We start from the raw sequence: 26,167 nt of genomic DNA on the forward strand, positions 1-26,167 counted from the left end.
GAATTCATTTTACTGAGAGTATTTACATGTAAATCTAAATGTTGAGAGTGCTGAAATAGAATGTCAAGTTCTGGGAAAATTTTTCCTCACCTTTGCTATGGTCCCTTTTCACACATTTATGTGTTTATTTGTTCAATGTATGCATGAGTATTGCTTTAGACATGTTTGACCACCAAAAATAAAGGGTCCTTTTTCATTAAAACTTTATTGGCAAGTTATAATTTCATAATATAATCAGATATTATGAGCTACTGAAATCCTGAAAATTCAATGGCCATTAGCCTCTTTGTCATAGATTTCAAGCATTTATTTATTGATGACAAGTTTTATGAAAGAGGGCATAGATGCACATAGCTTTGTGCTCACTAGGTTGGAAAGAGTTGCGATATATGGGCACCAAGCTTCCCTTCACCAAAAATAATATTGAATTTCTTTCTGTTGAAAGCTTTCAGGTGTGTATGGAATTTGAATTGATATATGGTGTTAGATTATAGTATTGCCAAAGTGGTTTTCAAACCATATTTTGTCACTGTATACATGTAGTAGTAGTCTACTTCTGGGTCCCGTCTTACAACGAATTGTGATTGATCCAATCAACCTCAACTTTATGGATATCCATCATTGTCATATTTTTTCCTGTAGGATGTTCACCCACCGTCCTTTGTAAACAAACAGAAGCATACTGAATTGTCAAGGTAACGATGAATGTGTGAATATACTACATAACATTCAGAAAACATTGTGAATAAAAATGCATTTTATATGTTGACTTTGCAGGCTTTTGATAGTTGTGGTTGATCGGATCAGTCGCAACTCTGTTTAAGATTTGTGCTGAACATGGCTTTGTTTTCCTATTTTTATCATAATATGTATTGTATTGTATTGGAATGTATTTCAAGAGAAATATGTATAGTGTTATGTCACCAAATATGCAAATTTCCATCAGTATTTTAAGTCAGTACTTTTTGCTATGACTGATTGCACTGAGTTGCCTTGAAAAAAACAAAATATTTGTTATTATGAATGTGCACCTTGATAAAGGAAACGATCCAAAGAAACAAAGTCTTCAATTTAGCTAGTATCTTGATAAATGTATTTAAAGGGGGTATCTCACTAACTGTCGATTGCTTGTATAGCTTAGGTAATGTGAAATTTTGCAAGGTTTTTTTTTTACAGTTTTCACTTTTATTTTGTGGCCAAAGATTTTTGCTGTCACACTGAAATTTCGAGAAAAAAAATCAAAATTTCTTTGCAAATGTTTGGTTTTTTCACACACTTGGCTAATGTTTGCGAAACAGTCATATGCTTTCGCAAATTACTGTAATATGATATCCCTAAAGTTCTTTTTGATTCGCCAATGCTAGCGAGCACATGGCTCCTATATCAAACCACAGAGAAAAAATTGTGTTTGATGTTTGAGTATACATTATTGTCCATTTCAAAACAGTTTGCAATAGCTTTTGCTGTCGCAGCAAAATATTTGTAAGCATTTCCATAATTCATCGAAAAATTGGCGATTCAAAATATCTCTACAGCTGCAAGCAAACGTTCCTTGCTGAGATACACCCTCAAGGGATCATAAAGGTTAGCTTATGTTTTAAGATATCAAATTCGAGCATATATGCAATTCAATGCCAGTAGTCCTCTGCATATTATATTGTCTGAAACTTAGAAGCAGATTTTGTAAGAGAAAGTGTTTGTGATATTTTTTGTAACATAATTATTTACTTGATATTGTGCACCAAAAACATTGATTTATGATGTTTGATGTTATGTTTAAGTTGTGTGGGCACCGCAACCACAGTCCGAGATCTGTCTTTCCCGCGGGAATCTTCAAGCGACTTTTCATCACAAATCCTAATTTTTTTGTCTTAAAGAGATGGAGGATATAGAGAAAGCTACTTTGGAAATGTTTTTTTGTGTTTTAAAGACATGGCTGATATATTTATAAAGAGGCCTTTATAGTCTCAATGGCCATGATGTGTGTATGTAATGTATGCACCTATGAAAACCAAAGCTGTTTGACAGAATCATATTGTCAAATCCTTCAACTCTGCATAAGCAATATAGAATATCATTATATCGATTGTTTTTGTTCATTTCATATTATTGTGGGTGTTGGCTTTTTAACTTTTTGTTTTGTTTTGTTCATTATTCTATTTTTGTGTGATACAAGCAACTTCATTTCAAATAGTATATATTTCATTATAAAAAATTATATTCTAAGATTGAATCATTCCATTTATATCAAAAAATATTCATGTCTTAATGGGGTGTTTAACATAAGGAGATACAATTAATATTTACAATCAAATTTACTTTGTGTACATGGACTGACAGTTACACTGATACACTAATTCTTAGAATTGATTGTATGTTTTATGTAACAGGGCCTAGATATGTCTTGTATTTCAATTTATTTATGAAAAATAGTATATTTTTGCACTGTAAGCAAAATATTGATTTTGTGGGTGCAACAAATATGTGAGCAAAAAATTATAGGGCTTGCTGCGATTTATTTTTTGATACTTGTAAATTATTCCCCCCCCCCCTCAAAGAAAGGGCCTTGCTCATTTATAATATGTGCATGTTTTGTATTCAAAATATTTGTGAGTATATATATTTTGCATTGTGAAATAAATATTAATATTGTATTAATAATACATACATTGTGATACATGTTACATAATTGTTCTTTATGAGTCAAGAGAAAATGTTAATATTTAATTAAATAATTGATTTGAAATGGATGACGTTTTATGTTTAGATATTTCTGGAAGGCAGTAATTGAATTTATGATGATGATCCATATCATTTATATTGAGCCTGTGAAAACATATACCGGCGCAAGCTGATACAATTAAGTTAATTATTACACATCTGCTGAAATATGTGCATCGTCTATCTTGTTAATCTGTATTTTATAACATATACCTTCAAGCTAATTTCTTGTGATAAAGGTCTCCAGTGTTTGAATTTTTATTTCAAAGGGGAGATGCGCCTTGATGTTGACATTTTTTTTTGGGGGGGGTGGATAAAAAAATTGGAGAAACATTGCTTAAGTTTTGACGAAAAGCCATGAAAAAAATTGGAGAGTTATGATTTTTTGTTTAATCTTGATTTTGTGATATTACATCAAAGCAGTCATATGTGATGTGAAACATAAACAAAAAATCACATGTTTAAATGCTTCATGATGACAAATTGTTCTCATAAAAATGTGTAGAAATTAATTTGCCGAGTGATATATTTTTTGCGATGGTAAGAAAATAATTTTCTTCATTGGGTAGCTGCTCAATTGTGAGGTCACAAAGTGAATGTACTAGTATAATAATTCATTACCCTGTTCATGGGCGGATCCAGAGTTTTCCCAAAGGGAAAAAAAGGTGGTTTATGTCAGGAATAATTTGACAGGCAAAAAAAAAGGATTCGCTACAAATATTTGCTAAGACTCTCAATAGCGGGGGGGGGGCACGGGTCGGATGTGTCCCTACCTAGATCCGCCTCTGTCCTTGTCGTATTCTTTGATGGACTAGATTTTTGGCACAATCGATCACTGGTTTATTTCGTTTTTCTGCTGTTTTTAACTGAAAACAAACTTATCATTGGGCTGAATTTCCCATTCAGTTTTGCTCATCATATTGTTATTTCTTCATCTATTTCAGCTTCATTTCGCGTTTTCGTGTGTGGGTGTGTTCAAAATATCAATATTTACCAAAGGCAATATATCCTCGTGTGCCATATATATTATCCTACTCACGATGAATTACACATTACACAATAACATACATAAAGAAATTATTTTTTTATATGTGGTACATGATATGAGATATTTTCCTCGGGTACATTTCATTAACATACACAAAATTGTTTTTATACCAAAATTCCGGTCACATTTGAATGATTCAGAGAAAAACAAAGAAAGTTCATTTACCAAAAAAGTCAAAAATTTGTGTAAATGGGACAATTTATGCGGCAAATGAGGGTTGGTCTATCATATATTCATATCAACTGAGGTGATCTCATGTAGAATGTAAATCTTGAATAAAATTTTCACAGCCATTTTGGAAGCACAAGCCACAGCTCAAGACAAACCAATCATGCCGTTCCTGCGTACACAGGATGCAGCATTTTGACCATGTAGTCTATGACTATGGTATAGATAAATGCATATGTAGGCCTATATATTTTTATTCTGGATTCATGCAACAACGTACATTTTACCAAGAAGAGATATGTAGACATTTCTCGCTTTTATGTATTCAATAAAAATCGAATTGTCATCATGCAGTTGTTGTTTTTTCAATCAAATGTTACGATATTACCTTTTTTTTAATATATCAATGCTGCAGGGTTTATGACAGAAAATTCACTGTACGCTAGTAGAGTTCCTAGTAAGCTAGGCCTACTTCCAAATTATTAGTATTAGTATTATTTTGGGGGAGCATTCATGAAATAAATAACGATTTTTATATATCAGTAGTCGTAAGACGTCTGCAGAAAATGTTAAAAATAAAACCACTACCTACTCATTATTTTTTTTTAACCTCGGACGTAATAGACGGGAAGTCAGCTCCTTTTAGAAATAAACACTCAATAAATATTTTTGTGGGCGTAGCCTAACTTCATAAAACAAATGCCGAACCGAAAGTATCAAATAGAGTATAGCGCAATTATCACTGTCATAAAATAATAACTGCGATGTTTCATCATATTTCTTTTGGCTCATATTGCATTTTGACATTCGATCAGTTCATTCAGTCCCCTCCGAGTGTTCACCCATTGACTTTGGTGTTGATTAAGGCTGCTACAGTGCGTATCAAAAAAAAGGTTTACACTTTGAAAAAGCCCAGGGAATTAAAAAATATACAACATGTGGGTAATTTATTTCACATATAAGCTTGGGTTTGGGTCTCATCTATCCAATGAAAGTAAAAGCTTTGACAGAATGTTACACTTGAATGAGCATGGCCCACTTTGGTAAAGCTCGCAGAAATCTGTTTGCGCAGAAATGCTCGTTTTCACGCTGTGTCAAGGGGAAAGGGCGAAATCAAACTTACCCTGCAAAACATTTCTCATACATTTCCCTTACACTTTTAGTCAATTGAAATAAAACGGATACATTCAAGCATTTTGTAACAATTTTGCCACCCAAATTGAAATTTCAACACTTGGTAAGCACTAAGCACAACCTTTACCCTTTTTGTGCCAGCTGGATCTGAGGACATAACTGAATCTGAACAAAAGTTTATATCAGACATCTCCAGCATTTTTTTCACTAAGTTTTTTTCATTTACAGTGCGTTTACATTTCATTTTTCATTTAATACTTGTTTCTCCACACATTTCCCAAGCTCGAGAATGATTAACAAAATGAAAATGAAGCCTAAGCCATTTCATGTAAATCACAGCTCGGTATAAAGCAAATATCGTCACGGTGGCCTTGGTGTGTGGGGGAGTGGGGTGGGGCGCAATGCACTCTTCGAAGTGTTTTGGGCAAGGAAACAAGTTATAAAAGGTAAAAGATATCTTCAAATCAATTCACTAGCTAAATTCTACGTGTTCTTCATGAATAAGGTCTACTTTTATTCGCATAACTATTTCAAAGTTCTGCGCAAATCATTTTTCACTAACTTCAAAAGTAAGTGGTGCTAATTCAAGCGGATATATTTTGTGACAGTTACATCGTCATTTGCTTCAGGATATTACAAATATATAATTTTACAGGATTTTTTCTAAGTGTAAACTTTTTTTTATACGCACTGTAAAGTGTCATTACGTAATGACAGTCTAGCAGCCTCGACATTCATCACTTTTTCCATCAAATTTCATGATATATTCTTTTTTAATTAAAAAAAAACGATGCTGGTGGGTATATGCCAGAAGATCATCTGTACGCTAGAGTTCCTTGGAGCTTAGATTCCCAAATTAAACTCATTTTTATTATTATTATTTCTGGGAGAATTTATGAAATAACAATGCTTTTTATACATGTACATGTATATCACTCATTGTAAGACTTCTGCAGAAAATGTATAAACAAAATAAAATCACTGCTCATTAATTCTTTTAGCTCGGAAGTAATAAACGGGAAGTCGGCGCCTTTTAGAAATAAACGCTCAATAAATATTTTGTGGGCGTGGCCTAACTTTATTAGTCAAAGTAACGAATGGAAAGTACCTGTCAGCCAATAGCGCAATTATCACAGTCGTAAAATGATAACTGCGATGTTTCATATTTCTTTTGGCAAAAATATATTGCATTTTGTCATTCGATCAGTTCATTCAGTCTCATCGGTGTATTCATCCATTGACTTTGGTGTTGGTCGAGGCTGCTAGACTGTCATTACGATTTTCATCGAAGCTCAGTTAAGTGATAGGTTTATATGTCAAATTGATTGACTTTACTTGTGCACTACGGATCGAATTTGACGCAGCGTTTGGAACATTACGCCCGACAAAGCAATTACTAATTTCAATCATTTTCTGCTTGTGATTTTAAACGGCTAGATCATCATAATGGCCTCTGTGATCCCATTCATCATCGAGTTCGTTGTGATTTTGGTCATAATGAGAACAGGTCAGTATATAATCTGTCACATTATTCTTAGAATAAGCTGTTCAAACCATAGAAGTTGTTCGTTACCAAAAGGAGTTAATTGTGTTCTTATGAGGAAACAAATTAATAATTTGAAGTAAACGTGTCTTAATGTCGAGATATCACTGCAGGCAACGTGACAAATATTATCAGGAGAATTGTAGCTTCGTGTTTGTTGTATTGCAAGTTTTATTTTAATTGCTATCGAGCAAAGTACAGAAAGTGTAAATGAATTTTAAGTCGTCTGTATTCATGGCATACGCCCATATGTTAAATAAAATGACATCATAAAATACTTGTCAAAGTGTATTGCTTTCAATCATTTTGGCCATCTTTAAGGTGTGCACAGTATAATAGAGTATCTGTCGAAACATTATCAAATTGAGATCATCTTTTTAAAGTTTCTAATATTTTCTATTGATTATTATTTTTTTTTTAAATAAGCATAAGTTAAGTTCGGATTTCTTGATATTTTTTTTTTTCATGACTGTTTTTGTTATCATTATGACGCCGTTATTTTTGGTATTTGATTTTTGCGTTCCTTTTATTGTTGTTGTTGATGTTGCTGTATACGTTGCCTTTGTTGTTGCTTTGAAAGCATTATTTGGGAGCTTAGCCGTGTTAGGATTTATGTAAGGATTTGTAAAGTGTTGACGTATACATGGTAGAAAACCGAAAATATCAACTAATGTTATGTTTAAGTGTAGCGCTGTAAAATCCGGTCGGGGTGTTAACTGACACCAGTTGAAATTCCTAAGGACCCTAAAGTGTTAAATATTTGGTGTTATATCATTCTGTTTGGGGTAATAGTAGGCCTACTCTATATAGAGGTAGGCTATAAAATGGTGATGTTTCAGTTTTCTTAGAGCACCAGCTTAAATAAAGAGGTGTTCTCCTAAGCATTTTGCTATACCTCATTTATCAAACTCGGTCCAAAATTGATAAGGTGTCGCCCCATAAACAATTTTGGTCCCACGTGGGACCACTCCCCATTGGAAATGTGTATATTTTGCATTTTGTATACGCCCGTCCTAGACGGGACGTATTATGGTATCACGCTCGGTGTCCGTCCGTCTGTCCGTCCGTCCATTAACTTTTACATTTATTTTGCAGTAAATTAAAGCTTTTTTTTAAAGCGCCTCTCGCTGACTTTTTACTTTCGAGTCTTGCGCAAGTTTTAGACCAAATTTTCGACACTTTGGTGTTCAGTTTTGAAGTTATGCAACATTACGCCAGGCCAAGTGCAAATTCTCTACTGTATTCAAAATTATAAGTTTGTTTTTTATTTTATTTATTACTTTTAAGGACTAGAAAAAATTTGATTTTTCATGTTATTTATGACTGAAGTAGTATCGCTGACAATTTCTATTAAAAAGCAATAAAGACCAAGAAGTCAAAAAACAAAGAAATACATGACGTATATATGTACATGTATGTCAAAGGAATGGCCGTCTGCTGATCAGTGTTCAAGGTCACATGACCTGGTGGCCAAATAAATGACTTAGATTGATAAGAAATTTAAAAATTTTCCCTAAAGATCAGCTCTTTCATTGATTGTAATAGTTTCATTGGATTACATATGAAAACATGCATATCAACACAAAAATCACCAAATATGGATACTGAACATTCAAGTGATTACTAAAATACACTCAGACACGCCCATATTTGGCCTATTCAGGTCCACGCCCACCCAGATGACATATTTGGTCGGCACCTTCTCATTTTTTGGCCGATTTCAATAAAAATGGTATCAAAATGCTCATGAGATGACACTGCATCTAATAAGCTGGTGCCCTAAGGAATTTGAAACATCACCCTTATTTATCCCCTGTGTAGCACACCTCTACTAAAAAAAATAGAATGTTAATTCAACAATTGAAGGTTTGGAAGTGACAACCTTTTTCAAATGATATCTACCCTTACATAAAGCTGAATCCAACAACCTAAGCGTTTGGTCGAAGACGAACCATTTAAAGAAAAGGTAGTTACGGTGCTCCTCGAACCTTTCGATTGTTGATTTAATATTTTGTTTTATAGAGTGACATTTGGTTGCTACTTTTTCACTTGGTATTATATTCAATATCTACATCAATGAAAACCATAGTTTTTGCTTCATAAAGGGCATATCAGTTTGAAGTTTATGTACCATCTTATATACATTTAGTTGATGCCAATGAGGATCCAAGCAACTGTGGTGTGGATGGAGAGAATGCAACGGATGTCTTCCAAGAGTACCCGAGAGGTATCATTTGCCCCTCCACCAAACAACCGTCGCGATCTTCTTTTAGTGGTTACAAGATCTGGAACGCACTCGTTTGTGTAACTAAGACCTCCACTGGAAATCTGACAAACGTAACATTTTGCGTACATGGCAAGTAGCTTATCTTAATTCAAAATAATGTAATCATTTTTTTTTATCATCACCTGTTTGTTGTACTTCTATAAGAGTTCGTAATCCGAAACCATGTATATTTGACATATTTAAAAAAAAAATAGAAGTTGATGTGTCGATCAACCCTTAATAGGTACAAATTACGTTAATTGGTTAAAGTAAAAAGAAAAAAGGATTTGAAAATGAAATTTGAATAAGTCAAGAAATGTTAAAACTTTCCAAAAACTGAAATAAAAGAATAAGAACTTGGTCAATACAGTCTAATTAAAATTTGATTACAAATAACATTATTTCATAATTGTCATTCATTGGAATTGAGATGCTTTAACTTTATTAGATTTCTAGTCACGGGCGGAAATCTCTCCTCAAAGGCGGGGGGACACAATTGAGTTTACGATTTTTCTTTACATAGATATATACACACACACACACACACATTGAAACACATTGACATAATGCACTATATTCTTATCATGAACAAGATAGGTATGTAACTAAATAATTTATGCAAGCGCGAAAGAGAAAAATCAAACTAGCAGAATGCTGAAAATCTCATCAAAATCGGATGTAAAATAAGAAAGTTATGGCGTTTTAAAACTTCGCTCATTTTTCACAAAACAGTGATATGCACAACTCATAGTGACATGCAAATGAGACAGTCGATGATGTCTCTCACTCACTATTTATTTTGTTTTGTATTGTTTGAATTATACAATATTTAATTTTTTACAGATTTGACAATATATAAGGACCAACTTGAATGAACCATATATGAACCATAAACAATACTAATTACACATGTTCGGGAGGAATTAATTGTTGTTTCCCTTGACAATGAGGAGAAAATTAGAATATTTCATATTTCGAGACTTGTCGAACCGATACGCTTTTTTTCTACCCAAGTATATCGATATAATATATATTTAGAAATTCAATTGTACATCTGTTATTACGATTTTGAATGATGTATTTTTTTGTTATAAAAGACCACAAAATAGTGGGGGACATTTGATATTGTGTCCCCTCAACCCCCCCCCCCCCCTTCAAAAAATTGGGGTGGCGCGTCCCCCCTGGGATTTCAGCCCATGTTTGTAGTTGTAAAATTAAGAAAGTATCTTCGCCCTTGCTATACAGAAAAATAAAATGGCATTATATTAGTGAAAATGTAAAAAAAATGAATAGAAATAAATAAATCAAAACCTGATTTGATGCTATTTTGCGTCATGTCGTGCTATACTTTTTGTCTCAAATACTTGTTGTGGTGTTCCACTGACATTTTTCTACTTATATTACCATTGTATGTTATTGTTTGCATTATAGGTCCAGAAGGGTTACCAATGATCTCAACCCCTGATACTTTGACTGTTGGGCAAACTAGCATGCAGAACTGCACAATCTACAACGTCTACCCTGCACCTATCATTGAATGGTTCCTTGGACCTGGTGAAGTGAACATCACAATGAACGCGACTATTCACTCCAACCAAGACGACGTATCAAGTCTCATCAACGCAACCAGTTGTCTTTTGTTCACGCCAACGACGAACAATCATGGAGAGAACCTGACATGTAGAGTGTCTCCTTCTGTGTCAAATGTTTGGAACTCCCGAAATGCATCTGTAACATTGAATATCGAAGGTAAGTGATCAATTTGACTATTGCTACAGTCACAGTAACCCTAAATATTCCACAAGCAAAAACCAAATCTTGTAAGATATCTTTTATGTTCGGCGGGGGTGGGGGGGGGGTTTCATGCTGGAACTCACCCCCTATTCAACTGCAACAATGTACATAATACTACTAACAGTTTCAAAAGGGCTTTACTAATTTTAAGGAAATGATGGACAAAGAGGGGGGTTGTGGGGGAGTCTCTCGCCTTAGTTTGCATTTTTTTGTTCTGCATTGTTCCTTTGCATCATTTTGTATACCTTACATGCCTGTGTGCGTTATAACATGGTTATGGGGCGATGGCGGATCCAGGATGGGGCTAGCTCATCCGGCCCGTCGTACCCCCCCCCCCCCCTCCTCCTTCAGAGCCGTAATAAAAACTTTAATGTGCATATGCCGTTCTTGCTCAAGAGCCCCCCCCCCTTGAAAGTCACAGCATGTATTTTAATGGGAATATCTCGTCCATACACAAGTGAGGACCTCTTTTTTTCTTTCTGTTCTTTTTTTTTTGCTTGTCAAATTTAATGTGGACGAAATTACTTTTGTTTTGGCGTGAAAACCTTTTTTTTTTTTGCTTTTCAAATTTAATGTTGGCGAAATTACGTTTATTTTTGGCCGAAAGCTTTTTTCTCTTTTTTTTTACTTGTCAAATTTTCCTCGGGGAAAACCTGCCCCCCCCCCCTTGGAAAATCCTGGATCCGCTCCTGATAGGGGGTCTGACTTGAAGATGATGTTGATGAGGGTATGTAGGGGATGTATAGCCTATGTGGATGTGTATGGCTGAGTGTGTGAGTGTCCAGTGTCGTTATTATAGGGATTATTTCAGTCAATTCAAATGATCCAATTTATAATTATGTATTTGAGCAATATCTAGTCCTAAAACTAAAAGGACGTTCTATTATCTATATTGTGCATTCATACCTAAGGTGTGTTGTACGATTTTAACTTTATATTTGATTATAATATGTAATTATTGGTATAAACTGTACCCATTTGTATTCATTACTCTGTTAGAATTGTGATTATTAAGTTTTATGTCTTATTCACGAATTGAGATTGGGTGCCTTTTACTTTGTATATTTCATTTATGGCACGGCCCCAATGCAATGTAACTATGTATCTGTTTGGGTTTTTACCATGTGAAAATAAAATTCATCTATCTTATCTATCTACAGTGGTGAAACTGGCTCCCGACCGGTAAATCTTATTATGTTAATCTTAATGACATAGCCAAACATTGGCGATATTTCGATGGTGGGACTGCTTTGAGAAAAAAAATCGTTAATTCAATTTTTTAAATAATAATTTGAGTATAATAAGGGACCAGCGAACTTAAAACCAAAAATAAATCGCCAAAATTAAGTTTGAGATTTTCAGTGAGCTTGAAAAATGTACATGATAGGCTTTGAATTGATATAAAACTTGTAAAAGGTGATGAACAACAGCCCTCACAAATACTTGTTTGAATGCAGGAAAAGGTCAGCGACGGTTTCAAAATATAAAGAGAAAACAAACTTTGAAGTTTTGGGCTTAGTCTCTCAAGCATAAAATGTGGACATTGTACGATCTCAGTGAAACTTTTCCAAGCAATCCGCGAGAAATGCTGTCAAATAAATCTTGTATCTTGTTTTTTATTTCAACTTTACATTCATATTTTAAAAATTAAAAAGTATGTTAGAAGAAGTATAACTCTTTCAGAAAAACCAATTACTGTTTTTGCCTTTTGGTTTTTTTTGTTGCAATTTTGTATATTTACAGAAAACTTTCCTAGCGACTTACTGTTCGTTTTTGGAGTGGCTGGTAACATAATAATAATAACCATACTAATAATAATAATATTGATGACGATGACGATGATGATGATGATTATGATGATTATGATGTATTGATTTATAGAACGCAGAAACTAGTCCCTAAGGTATATATTGTAACTATATTGAGTTTATGATTTGCAGTTCTTTACTGATGGCGCTTTATTGACTTCCAGGGGTGAACTATTCCATAGCTTGGGGGCTAACACAAGCAAATGCTCGATCACCGGGCGTCATTTTTTTTAAAGAATGGGATCTGTAAAAAGAGTGAATCTATTGAAATGCGCAAATTGCAACCATGATGACTGGAGTATAACTTGACAATTCTGTGATGTAGAGCTTGCATGACCAGGAAGTGCTTTGAATTAGTAAAATTTTGAATGCTATATATTCTCTGCCGTATCGGTAACTAGTGTAGGTTCTTTAGTAGTGTGTATTTTGTGTAGCATACATTTCTTATTCTTGGATATCACATTGATCACTTTTAAATCCAGTTAATGTCATTGCGATCATTTTTTTTCTTGTATATTCTTCAGGTGACCTCAGCCCATCTGGCGAAATTAGGGTTGAAAACGTGACGTCGTCCAGTCTCACCCTTTCTTGGGACGTTGACAACGTTACTCTTGAATACTGCAACTGCAGCCATGCGTCCTCTGATATCTTGAAGACAACGGATCCTTGGAACTGTCGGGTCTGCAATGAGCCGATTGACGTTAACGGGACTAGTTATGACCTAACAGGCTTGGAACCTTTCCAGTGGTATTATCTGACTCTGAATTTGACAGGTGGAGGAGTGGTGGCGTCTAAGCTAACTTCCACTGCCCGTAAGTAATTAATTAATTTAATAAACGGTTTACTAGTATTCAAATCAAATCCATTTGTAAAATGATAAGTGTACATATCTCCATGCTACGTAGTTTGACAATTAATCTGTGTATTGGATTACGAAAGTATTTTCATAAGGTGAAAATTCCACATAAATAATAATGAAACTCGGCACTGGCGCCCGGGGGGCCACTTCCATTGACGAGTGGATACCATGCGCGACCATGGGGTCTCGAAAAGCACCCTAAACACGTATTTTCCATATTCTGAAAATGCACCCCTTAACAAGTATTGGCGTCTGAAACCCTACCCTTAACAAGTATTGGAAACAAAACGATACTCTATTCCCTGAAATGAGCCCCTAGACAAGTACAGCGATATTTCATTGTTATGTCACGGGTCCGTCGGTCGTCGGTTTTACCTTTACACACCATTTGGTTTAGTACGGCCCCAGTGCCTTCCACACGTCGCGCAAATTGGACTCTAAACACGAAGTGTTGGGGCAAGAAGGATATCCTTTATAAAACATTTTAATTTTGTTTTATCATCCCCGCAAATTTGACCCTAAACACGTAGCTTTCCTAGCGAAATAGATACCCTTTTTAAATTATTTTTGTGTTTTTGACACCCTTAACACGTTACGTACGTAACGTGCCCTATCTTGAAAAAGACATCCTTTTTACGTGTTTTTTGGTCGCGCATGGTATCAACTCGTCAATGTAAGTGGCCCCCCGGGCACTGGCGTCGATACCCCAACGCCACGACATTCACCAGTATTGCACGAAAAGTAAGATCCTATTTGCTGTATCCCCTCACTGAGCAGATTTCATTTCTCCAATCATTCCCCAGCTATTTATTTCCTTTTCGAGTCTCCTATCACCATCTAGATATCACTCTCTCGCGCTCTCTCTCTCTCTCTCTCTCTCAATCACTCTCTCACGCACACGCACCCCTCACACACAAACACACACATTCCTTTCGTCCGTGTCTCTATCTGGATCCCTCTGCAGAACAGTTGTGCTGTAATGGCTCAGCTGAGTAGGGCGATCTATCCAATGTTATTTTATCATTTATTATATTATGTTGTAATTTTATATGTTTGTTTTTATATTGGTAAATAAAATCAACTCAAATCAATCAAATCTCTCTACCTACACTTCTATCTATTTATCTATCTATTTAATTATCTCATACAAATTATATATATATATATATATATATATATATATGTGTGTGTGTATGTATGATATATATATATATACAGGTATATATATCTCTTCTGTCTCTCTTGTTTTTCTCCCCCCCCCCCCTGCTGTATCAGTGAAATTGTGCCTTTCTTTGTAGCACGATGTTAAAACTGGTGGGTGTTTTTCACAGAATTCAATTCATTTTATTGTCATTTACGTCATATCAAAGGTTTCTTTAAAAGGCAGATTCGGATAATGTACTATGAATTACTCAACAATATCCATTGATCTGTAAATGATCAGTCTATTTTTTCTTCCACACTTTTAGCACCCAAGCCGGAATATTATGGTAAGTTATTTCCTTGTTTTTTTTAGCCACTAACGATGTTATCACTTCTTGCACTATCCTGACTTTATTAATGACTTGACCTCACTTTCCAGGTTTCCATATTTTAATTGCCTTGAATCCCCAAAACCCTTTTGATAACAAATTGTAGTTCAGGTCCTGGTCTTTAATACAGTTATTTGCGATTGACCCTATCGACCTCGATCAACTAGGCCTATATGGAAATCCATCAATGTCATAATTTTCCCTACAGGAAATTTGCACAATGTCCATTGTAAACAAAGAGAAACAAAGAAGGGCACACCAGATTGTCAAGACGATGATTGTATGATAATGCATCATATCTAGATATAAATTTGAAGAAACATGCATTTTACAATTTGGCGTAGTTGGCTGTCCATATGGTTGATCGGATCAATCGCAACTATTTCTAAGGCGGGTCCCGGTCAAGGGATTTCCTTGTGAACGAAACTTACAGATTACGGCAGTATTCATTAGCAATTATGATAAACATACACATACAAGATATAATACGTGCATTGTAAGTTGTGGTTTTCTCGAAAGCAGTTTTTGTCTTTCTGTATCTGTTTTGTATATATCACCCTTTGACATTGAAGAGCAATTAATATTTGCTTGAAAGAATTCTCGTTTATCGTGTGCGTTGAATGGGTGTGTAGACTGGTTTTCATGTCTTCTATAACCCTAGGGGAAATGAGAATAATGATGATGGGAGGGATGCTTCAATAACTCCCACTTAACCCGCCCCTTTTTTCTCCCCCTGCCACCCCTCTCTCTCTTCCCCCTCCCTCTCTCCTCTATCTCTCTCTCTTTCTGCCTGTCTGTCTCCCTCCCCCTCTCTCTCTCTCTCTTGCTCTCTTTCTGTGACTGCCTCTTTTTCTCTCCTAAATGGTATCACGTACATGTATCAATACATAAGCCATTTAAGTTCTCTTTTGCTTCTCCTTTATCTATTTATTTATTTGTTTACTAATTTATTTACTTCCTTGTTTTTACAAGGAAGTAAATTTATGATTTATTACTTATTTTCATTTTATCATTTATTATTATTCATTCATTGAGGGTATGTAGTAGGCCATATCATCTTTATCATTTCGAATGTTTCATTTTTTAAATAAAACCTCTCTTCACTTCGTCTCCAAACATTCATCGAGTTATTTGGGGGGCACAGAGCAGCGTCGTTTTTCTCCATTTCCTTTCAAAGGGGAGTGGCGAAGTGAGCAACGTGTGTGGTCTCTCATGGATTGTGTGTCATAGATTGCTGAAAATTTTGCCTATTTTTTAGTCATAATATGAACAAAAAATATATATTATAGAGATGTTAAAATGTTATATGCGGAAAGTAACTCTGTAAGATAATTACTTCCGTATAAATGTATTGAGAGTAATATATTAGAATGTTGTAATTTAATTTAAAATGTTTTAAGCGGAAAGTACTTGGTAACATAAGAATTTCGTATAAAATTATGTATTGAGTAATGAATTAGAATGTTATTATTTAAGTGGGACTGTATTACAAGACTACACTGCTAGGAATATTGCATTGTGGGTTAGGAACATGGCCAGATTTGAGTAGTTGAGGACTTGAGGTGGCGCTTTTAAGACTATGCTAGTTCGTTTCTGCTTTAATGTATACAATATCATTTATCGTCTTTTTAAACAAATCAATTACATAAGATCCCATCGCATTGATTTGTTGAATCTTCCTTACAGGCGTCATCATGACATTTTCTCAAGAAAATTCGAAGTTGAAGATATCGCGTATGCTACCAGTCAACAATACCATTCCCGATGATCTCTGCTTCTCCGTAGTCAAGACACAGGACCAAAGGGACAACTGCTCTTTGAGCAATTGCCTGGAACTTGGGAACAAACTTCGGTACATAAATACGTCCATAGAAGATGTTTCAGACTTTAGGCTAGTTAGCAGTGGTCGAGGATTGTGCAGCAGTCCACCATCACGTCCATTTAGTAAGTATACTCGCTCAACGCAAGGGGCTTGCCCAAATCTTGCAATTTCTTATTGCCTCTACAGTTCCCTGTGACATAAACATAATATGTATGTACAGGTAAGGTAGCCTGAAGAATTCACAGAATGGAACATGTTCAGATGTGCAGCTTTTACTTTGTATATATCTATTCATGTCACGCCCACAATCCAAATCAGAATCTGGATCTGTTTGGGGTTTTTACCGTGTGAAAATAAAATTGATTTATCTATCTCTTTGTCTAACTAACTATCTAACTTTAGTCTGAAAATTATACTGATTTGTTTTGCATTTGGCTTATGAATTAATTGGTTCCCAAGAAAATCAAGAATATTGTAACATAATGTGTATGCTATAATAAGATCACTAAAATTATGACAAAGAATATGAATGAAAGTACAGTGTTTATCGGTGATTGAGCAGTGAATTCGAGTATACATATCTGTATTTTTTTCGATCTGCTTTATCATTTAGTCTTGTTGTCGTTGCCGTCAATGTCATCATCATCAACTTCAACAACAACACCACTCTCGCCATTATCGTCATCATCATCATCACCATCCTTGTATCATTAGAAACATCATCATCATTATTAACAACATTTATGTCATTTCAATGATATCTGCTGCAGTTGCAGAAGCTTAATCATCGTCATATCATTAACATCATTGTTTTTATCATGTCCTTTTTGTTAAACACCACCCTCGTCATCATAATCATTATCGTTATCACCATTGTGCACCTACATCACCAATGTTTTCATCAACATCGTCATCACCAATGCCATCATCATCATCATCATCACCAATGCCATTAATGTCATTCACTCATGTGAATTCATCGTTGTCATCGTCATTTTCTATTTTTAGTCAAATAGTAGGGGAATAGATTGCATGACTCCTTTTTCCCCCACCATGATTCAATCGGCTTTTATTATCCATGCCTGTATCTCGCCGCCTGCAGAATTGACAAGTCAGTCTACAATTGTTTAGGTCCTGTGTCTATACCATGTATTATGATATTGTCGCGGTTTCGATCATAGCTTAATTGCCCATCAAAACAAAATAAATTATACTGTTTCCTATTCGTGACTTAAAAAAAAAATTAATTACGATGCTCCATTCACATTCTATTAACTCCATGCCACTTTTGATGAATAATGTTGTAAGGAAATAACACTTATACAATTGTATTAGAATAATCAGTTACCACAACACAAACATACAATTTGATTTTAATGAAAATTTTAAGTACTGTGAATTATTTGTAGGGATCATTAAGTAGTTGTGCTTTTGAAAATGGTCTATTTAGCAGAAGTAGTTTCATGCTCTTTTGGAAGAAGGGTGGTTATAAATGCTTATTTAATCATAAATACTGTCGCAGCTGCCAAGACGATATCATAAAGACTCAGTTTTGCCTCACGCTTAAATCTTTAGAATATATTCATGTTTATTTAAGTATATCTAGTATTTGATTAAATGATTCCTAGTTTCATGACAATATCAACGATTATTTATATTGGCATAAGATAGCATAAACAGAAGGAGCACCAAAGAGCGGTGGGGGGGGGAGCAACTATGGCACCACTTCCCCCCCCCCCCTCCCCTTCACGCGCGATGTAAATTGAAGAAGAAGAAAACCAGGGTCCCGTAACACAAAGCTTAACAATGATCGTAGAACATTTTTCTACAATTGATTCCATTGGCTACAATGCAGGGGCCGCGGGGGGGGGGGGGGGCTGGGGGCTTCAGCCCCCCACTTTTTTCCAAAACCGTGTACAAAAACGTAAAAATTACCATATGATTGCGATTTTTTACATGACCAGCCCCATACGATTAATCGCTGACCTTTGTGTTACGGGATTCAGGGCTCCGTAACACAAAGCTTTGCGATGAATTGCAAATATGAAAGAACCGCACTGATTGGTCCCTTGTCAGTATTTAAAACCTAATGCACGTGTAACATTGATATTGATTGGTCAGTTCATTTAGCGATTGATCGCTGATCTTTGTGTTACAGAGCCCAGGAAAAGTAAGAAAAACGTAAAAGAAAACGGAGATAAGGGGAAACAAATGAAAAGTGATTTGCCTATAAATGCATCAAAGGCCTACCCTTTTTTTACTTTTTTTTTTCATCTTCATGACACATTGCTCACCCCACTCTCTTCAAAATACTACGGGGCGCGGCTGGTCATAGCATAATGTCATAACCTTCTCAATTTTCAGTAGCGTGCAGTCTGCCAAAAAAAATGACACATAACTTTCAATTATACGTCATATTTGACAGATAATACATCGTTTTAAAGACAAAAACGTTCATATGTGACGGCCACGGTGAAGAAACATTACCGATAATCATGAGAATATTTGGAACAAGGAAACAGAAGAAGATGGCCAGTGTTTAAGCATAAATATATAGGCTTACAGGAAGGATAGTAAACCTATGTTTTTATATGGATGGAAAGTGAGCCAAACCGGAAAGGGTGTTTAAAATGATTATTTTCATTTGTGATGCAGATAGTTTGTTGCTTTCCTTACACAAGAAGGCTGTTGTACTGTGAGTGTTTGCTCTGAGGGATTAGGTTTATATCAAAGGGGGGGTCACCCTGACCGAAAAGTTTGATGTAAAAATAGCAGAAAAGATAATAAAATGCACTGGTGAAGGTTCGACTAAATCCACTAAAGATAAACGAAGTTATTAGAATTTTAGTTTTTTTATATGTGACATCATATACGAGCAGTTTCCCATATATGCTATGTAATATAGAATCCATAAATTTCAATATTTCAGTGGCTCGTGATGATTTTTTTTTTTTTACTTTTATTCGCCGATCTTTTTTTATATTTATTTTTTGTTATTTTTACAATAAACTTTTTTGTCTGGGAGACCTTTCCCTTTGATTCATTTACTAAGAATTAATTCTTTCTGCATCTCTAAAAATAAGCAGTTTAATTCACTGACTCTGTTCTCACACCCCTTTCCCCCTCCCCCGAACAATCTTGTTTATCTCGGTTACTAGTACTCGAAAGAACACAGTGTCACAAAGTGTGTTCACACTGTGGCCTCACAATGTGAGGACGTGTGGTTCACGCTGTTTAAATGCTCAAATTTGGCAGTATGAAGATTATACAGCGAAATGGACACCTCAAGATGTGTTTACAGGGTGTTCACACATAGTGTGGACTCTAAATATGTTATTTACACTGTGAACACATATATAGTGTGAGTGTCCACATAATGTGGACTCTGCGACGATGATATCCACACTGTGCACAACTCTCCAGAGTGTCTAATCACTGTGGCCCGTATTCTGAACTCGGGTTTAAATTAAACCCTGGTTTAAAGTTGTGGTTTAACTATGGAGAGCCAAGTGGGGCACAAATCTCTAACTTACACATCCAATTTATTGACTCATATGACACCCTAATTGTCCATAATTGTCTGAGAATGATAAATTAAGTATTTTGGAGTATTTTTCTTCATTATGAAAGCATAAGAAATAAACATTAGAAACAGATTTTTTTTTTTTTGGTTCCCCATAATTTTAGCACAGAATTAGACCGTTGTCTAAGTTAAACCTGACTTTAGAATACGGACCTGTGTGTACACATATATTTAACTCTGTGAAGATGTGATTCACACTGTTGACTCCTCTATTGTTAGTGTTTACAGTGTGTTCACATAGTGTGAACTCTACGAAAATGATATTCACACTGTGGACACCTCTACATTGTTAGTGTTCACAGTTTGTTCACACATAGTGTGGACTCTGTAAAGATGTGTTTCACACTGTACACAACTCTACATTGTTAGTGTTTGCAGTGTGTACTCTTAGTGTGGACTCTATGAAAATGATATTCACACTGTGGAAACCTCTACATTGTTAGTGTTCACAGTTTGTTCATACATAGTGTGGACTCTGTGAAGATGTGTATTACACTGTACACAACTCTACATTGTTAGTGTTTGCAGTTTGTACTCTTAGTGTGGACTCTGTGAAGGTGTAATTTACACTGTGGACACCTCTACAGTGTTAGTGTTCACAGTTTGTTCACGCATAGTGTGGACTCTGTGAAGATGTGTTTCACACTGTACACAACTCTACATTGTTAGTGTTTGCAGTGTGTACACATAGTGTGGACTCTGTGAAGATGTGTTTCACACTGTGGACAACTCTACAGTGTAAGTGTTCACAGTTTGTTCACACATAGTGTGGACTATGTGTAGATGTGTTTCACACTGTACACAACTCTACATTGTTAGTGTTCACAGTGTGTTCATAGTGTGAACTCTTTGAAAATGATATTCACACTGTGGACACCTCTACAGTGTTAGTGTTCACAGTTTGTATACACATAGTGCGGACTCTGTGAAAATGTGATTTACAGTGTGCACAACTAAACAGTGTTAGGTGTTACAATGTTACAATGTAGACCAATAGTGTTGTGTCTGCGAAGATGTGATTTACACTGTGGACACCTCTAAAGTGTGAGTTATCACAGTGTGTTCACGTAGTGCGTTCTGCAGTGCGGATGTAATTCATGAATGCTCAAACAGAACGAGGCGAAGGGGATATCACTTTGTGCTCCACACTGTGGACATAGTGTGATCTTTCCACCATGTTAGTCATCTTCTTTCTGCCCCCCCCCCCTCTCTCTCACTCTCTCTCTCTCTCTCCCTCTCCCTCTTTCACATGCACCCTTAATTTCTCTCACATAATTCACCACCCCTCGAATTATGTTTCCTCTTTGTCAGAGGTAATATTTATTCTCTTTAAGTAACAACAATTGCATCCTTTAAGTTTATGAAGAAAAAAAATGTATGTATGTCGATTACTCCACTCTAGTGCTCGATATCACAAACTCAATCTCTTTCGATAAGAAATGGGTCCAAGTAAAAAAAAAAAAGTCCAAAACGCATTGTTCTGCTTTAACAAAAATTAAAATGTTACCTATGATAGTCTACGAAATTTAGAACTCTGTAATAGACAATTAAAAATTACTCTGCATTACCCTCCTCCCTTACAATGGATTGGGGGGGCTATCAGACGATGATGATGATGATGATGATGCACAGCATTTGTATTATTATAGCGCCATATATCTGTCAAAGACATTCAAACATAGGCGGCGAAAGCGGGGGGGACGGGGGGGACAGGTCCCCCTCTAAGTTTGTTGATAACCTTTTTTTTTTTTTTTTTTGCTTGTCAAATTTTTTTACCTGTGTCCATCACAACATTTCAGGTGGACCCCCCCCCCCTAAATTGTTTGCCTTCCGCCGCCAATGCATTCAAAGGCGCAGTTTTGGAGGAGCTAGCCAATCTGGGTCGCCTAAAAGGGCGCGCACACAAACTGTGACCCGCAGGTCTCTCCTCCAACATATCTTTATATGATTGTTTATTTTTTTAAGTTGAACTCGATTCGTTGTTTAGTCAACTCCTTTATGACCGAAAGTACTTTTCAACTATGCTGACATGCTCTTCGCAGATATAGAAAATTCAACAAAATATTTCTTATCTCCAATTTTATTCTGATTACGTTCTTTTTTCATGATTGATCTTGTAAAAAGAATATAAAACCGAATTTCTAGTCTAATCGCAACCCGGTGTCGTGATATTTACATCATAATTATCTCCGAGAGTCTCTTTCGTTCGAAGTTATACAAATTTAATGAAAGTCTTAAAAATAAAAAAGAATTATGAGCGTTCCAGTCATTCAAATTCATTTTTAAATGAACTGTGTGTCATGATATATGGTATACCTCTCATTATGCTTGCCAATTTTTCTAAGTTACAGTAAAAGGCAGAACAAAATTTTATTTGGATAAATAATTTTCTCAAACTCAAATTCATTTTCTTTTTCATATTCATTTTGTTTTTCACTTATGATATTCACCTAGTTCTGAACTCAACCGAAGGTGTACTCAATATGCTTCCAATGTTCACCCTGCTTGGGACTGTTGCCGGGTCGGCCATCTTTCTGTTCGTCTCCGTGGCCGCCTTCATCTTTCTCATTAACTGCATCTGGACAGGTGTAGGTTGTCTGCGAATGAAAGGTAAATCATTTGAACCGGTGCGGAGCCAGAGCACAGGACCTTTTACAGCAAATGCATACCTAGTTTTCAATAACGCATGTTGCGTTTACATTTATTTGAACGAAGGATAAAAGAGCACTGTCGATTAAACACCATGATCAAGGGCGTATAGGTGCGGAGGTGCCTTGGCCGGGAATCGAACCCCGGACTTTCAAATGTCTAGTCAGCTCGGCGCCTTAAGGCCACCGCACACCTTACGACTGTTCGCGATCCGATTTTGGAACAAATCGCATTTTGCTCATTTTCTGAAAATGTGAATGGGACATATCATTTTATTTGAGGTTAAAATTCATTGAAAGAATACTAATATAACCATTTTGAAAGATTGCAAGCTTTTATTTTGGAGTTAAGGCCAAATTAGTTTCAAATCGTAGCCAATCGTACGACTGCTATGACGTCATTACGACTAGATATTGAATTCGCTTTTATTCTAAGAAGGATGATAGCATAGTCACAGATTTGAACATAGGTATTTGTAGGATGATTTAGAACATTACACAGTAAGATATTCCAAGTCTCAATATTAGCATCAAATTCTACTACATTTTATTCTGAAATCGGGTCGCAGACCAATCGTAAGGTGTGCGGTCGCCTTTAGACCACTCAGCCACGGCACCTCCACACACAATACACACCCTATTGAGCGGCAAAACAGGGCTTGAATATTAATCCAAGGTCATCCACGGCATTGGATGCCCTATCAAAAAGCTTAAATGCCCCTATTATTGATTATTGGCCTTCGGTATTTTCATTTTTTTGCGGGGGTTGATATTAATATTGTTGTTTACCATTTGTGCAGGACTGTAAAAAAAGTCATAAAAAATGTTGGAATTTATAGACTATAATTGTTGTGTAGCGCATTCATGTAATGGTGATTATGGAATGATGATTTTACACTCACCCCCCCCCCCCTTCTCCACTCTCTCTCTCTCTCTCTCTCTCTCCATCACTCGCTTGTTTCCTTGTTGAAAATTCATAAGAAATCAATATACATTCCCTTTATTCTTAGCCACTCCCAACCTTAATCTATTAAATCCTGTACCCCCTCCTGTTTGTAATTTAATATCTCTGTCAACCCCCCCCCCCCCCGGAGTTATGATTTTGTTTCCTGCCTGTAAAATTTGTTTCATTTTTTTTACAGAAGTATAATATTGAAACCGAATATATATCATGGTTCAATTTTTGAACAGACATTTTCATGAAAAAAGGAAAGCAAGGTGTAGAAAGAAAATGCACTATTCTGCTTGAGATGCGTGAAATACAAATAAAATGAATAACTTTTAGAAGTTTCTATTCCTGTCCCATGACATCCATCTTAGTTGCACCTTGTATAATTTGAATGTTTTTTTTTTCTTTTAATTTCCTGTTTTAGATGACTCGAAAGATGAGGAAACATTGGTGCGCGTTATCAAAAAAGACAACTCGCGAAAGGTATAAAATAGAATTCTTTCCGATCAATTAATTACTATTATACTACGTTACCATCTTTATGCAACAAATAAAGGACACGTCTTCAAAACGAAGTTGTGGGTGATTCACAATAAAATCAAATAGCAATTTATATAACATATTATATATACATATGTATGTAGATACTGTCAGATCTGACAACTTTCTCTGATTCTGATTCGCTGAGGAGTGCATATTCTATGGTAACTGTCGGACATAACGTAAGCCTGATTTGTCGGATAAAATGTCCGACAGGTACTATATTCATGAAACGCTCTTCAAGTCCTGCTTTGACTATGGAGAACACTGTCAGAAGTTACGTACAACCAACCGGTCTTAGCAGTGGGCAAGTTACTGATGAAAGCAATTAGTATTGAGCTCCACTTTTCACTATTCCGGGGGCAACACGACATCAAAGACTATTAGGGGGTTTTAAAGGTGGGTGCGAAAAAAGGTTTGAAATATAGATGTACTATCCCTCACTTTTTTGTGATGAAATTTTCGGGCTATCGCGAAATGCATGGGTGGGAGGGTGTGTGCGTTTAGGTGGCAAAGCTGTTAATAGTCCCCTACTTAAAGCATTACACTCTATATTTGCGTGTGAAGACCATGCATATTGATGTTGATCTTCATCTTTTTTATAGGTGGATAAGGACGGACTTGTGTATGTGCAAGTAGCGCATGCAAACGCCCATCCCACTGATGCTCCGCCCATAAGGACGGAAGAACCTACGGTATACGCCTCATTGGACAGGGACGCCATGAGCAGCATGCGCAAGAAGGATGCCGATGGATTGGTCTACGTTGAAGTTTCACATGACCACGCCCATCCGGATGGAGCACCGCCCACTCAGACAGAAACGCCGACAGTGTACGCAAATCTCGATATGGAAGCCATGGAAAAACTTAAGAAGGATAAGAAGGAGAAAGAAGAAGAGGAAGGATTCAAAGCTGATGAAGATAATGCCAAAGTAGATAAGAATGAAGGAGCTGAGAAAGACGATGTGAATCAAGATGATGGCACTAAAGAAAAAAAAGAACTTGAGAAAGAGGAAGATATAAAGTCTTCTGAGGTCAGTATCCAACCGGTTAAAACGCAACCAAACTATGAAAATATCGATTTAACAGACTTTGGTAATGGACTTGGCATTCCCATGGAGACGAAGCTTTAATTCAGAATTCCTTCAAGCTGTCATCCGCAAGGGGTAATTTGGCATTTACAGAACTGCAAGACCACTGCAAATAATACCAATTCCACAAGCATGACAAAAATAACAAGGAAACACAAAACAAACAGCAGAAACAACGAGAATCACACTTACTCTGTAACTTAGCTATTACTTAGAAATTGTTCCAAATGGAATAGGCTTTTTACTTACGGGACATTCGCATACCATCGGACTGAACGACGCGCATCAATGGTTCAACACCACATCGCCAACGCGGATTGGCGTGACAATGAAACAGCTAACCGCGAAAGGTGGTGCAGTCCAAATATTCTTCCAATACTAGGTGCTATCTTATTTTTGCCTCTATTCTGCAATCAACTTAAGTGCCATCAGGTAGCTTCCTGAGCCTAGTAGGCTTATCATTGATTCTTTTTAGGCAACGCATGGCGCGATCACATCAGAAATGAAAATCTTACTGGCAGATATAATAATAGCTGTTGTTTTTCATTACAAAACACGGACTATCTTATATGCTTGATTTTAGTACCACGGCTCAAACACTTCTACTGTGATAGTGTCGAGGTAATAATCCAGGGGACTCGAAGTGAATTTGTTGGGGGAA

General features: G+C 36.0%; 1 protein-coding gene across 2 annotated transcripts; it reads left to right on the plus strand.

Moving 5' to 3' along the window:
• Window positions 1-6,184: 6,184 nt before the first annotated feature.
• LOC129266722 (uncharacterized) lies at window positions 6,185-25,646 on the plus strand. Of its 2 annotated transcripts, XM_064103117.1 has the most exons (10): window positions 6,192-6,371; window positions 6,509-6,578; window positions 8,764-8,970; window positions 10,312-10,629; window positions 13,007-13,294; window positions 14,811-14,831; window positions 16,560-16,817; window positions 22,733-22,888; window positions 24,300-24,358; window positions 25,021-25,646. In XM_064103117.1, the coding sequence occupies exons 2-10, from the start codon at window positions 6,518-6,520 to the stop codon at window positions 25,546-25,548; spliced, it is 1,896 nt and encodes a 631-aa protein (XP_063959187.1). In that variant the 5' UTR covers window positions 6,192-6,371; window positions 6,509-6,517; the 3' UTR covers window positions 25,549-25,646. The 2 variants fall into 2 exon arrangements, with proteins under 2 accessions (XP_063959186.1, XP_063959187.1); XM_064103116.1 differs by having other exon boundaries at window positions 6,185-6,578.
• The last annotated feature ends 521 nt before the right edge of the window (window positions 25,647-26,167 follow it).

The sequence above is a fragment of the Lytechinus pictus genome, chromosome 8 (genome assembly GCF_037042905.1).
Source record: "Lytechinus pictus isolate F3 Inbred chromosome 8, Lp3.0, whole genome shotgun sequence".
In the NCBI taxonomy this organism is placed as follows: domain Eukaryota; kingdom Metazoa; phylum Echinodermata; class Echinoidea; order Temnopleuroida; family Toxopneustidae; genus Lytechinus; species Lytechinus pictus.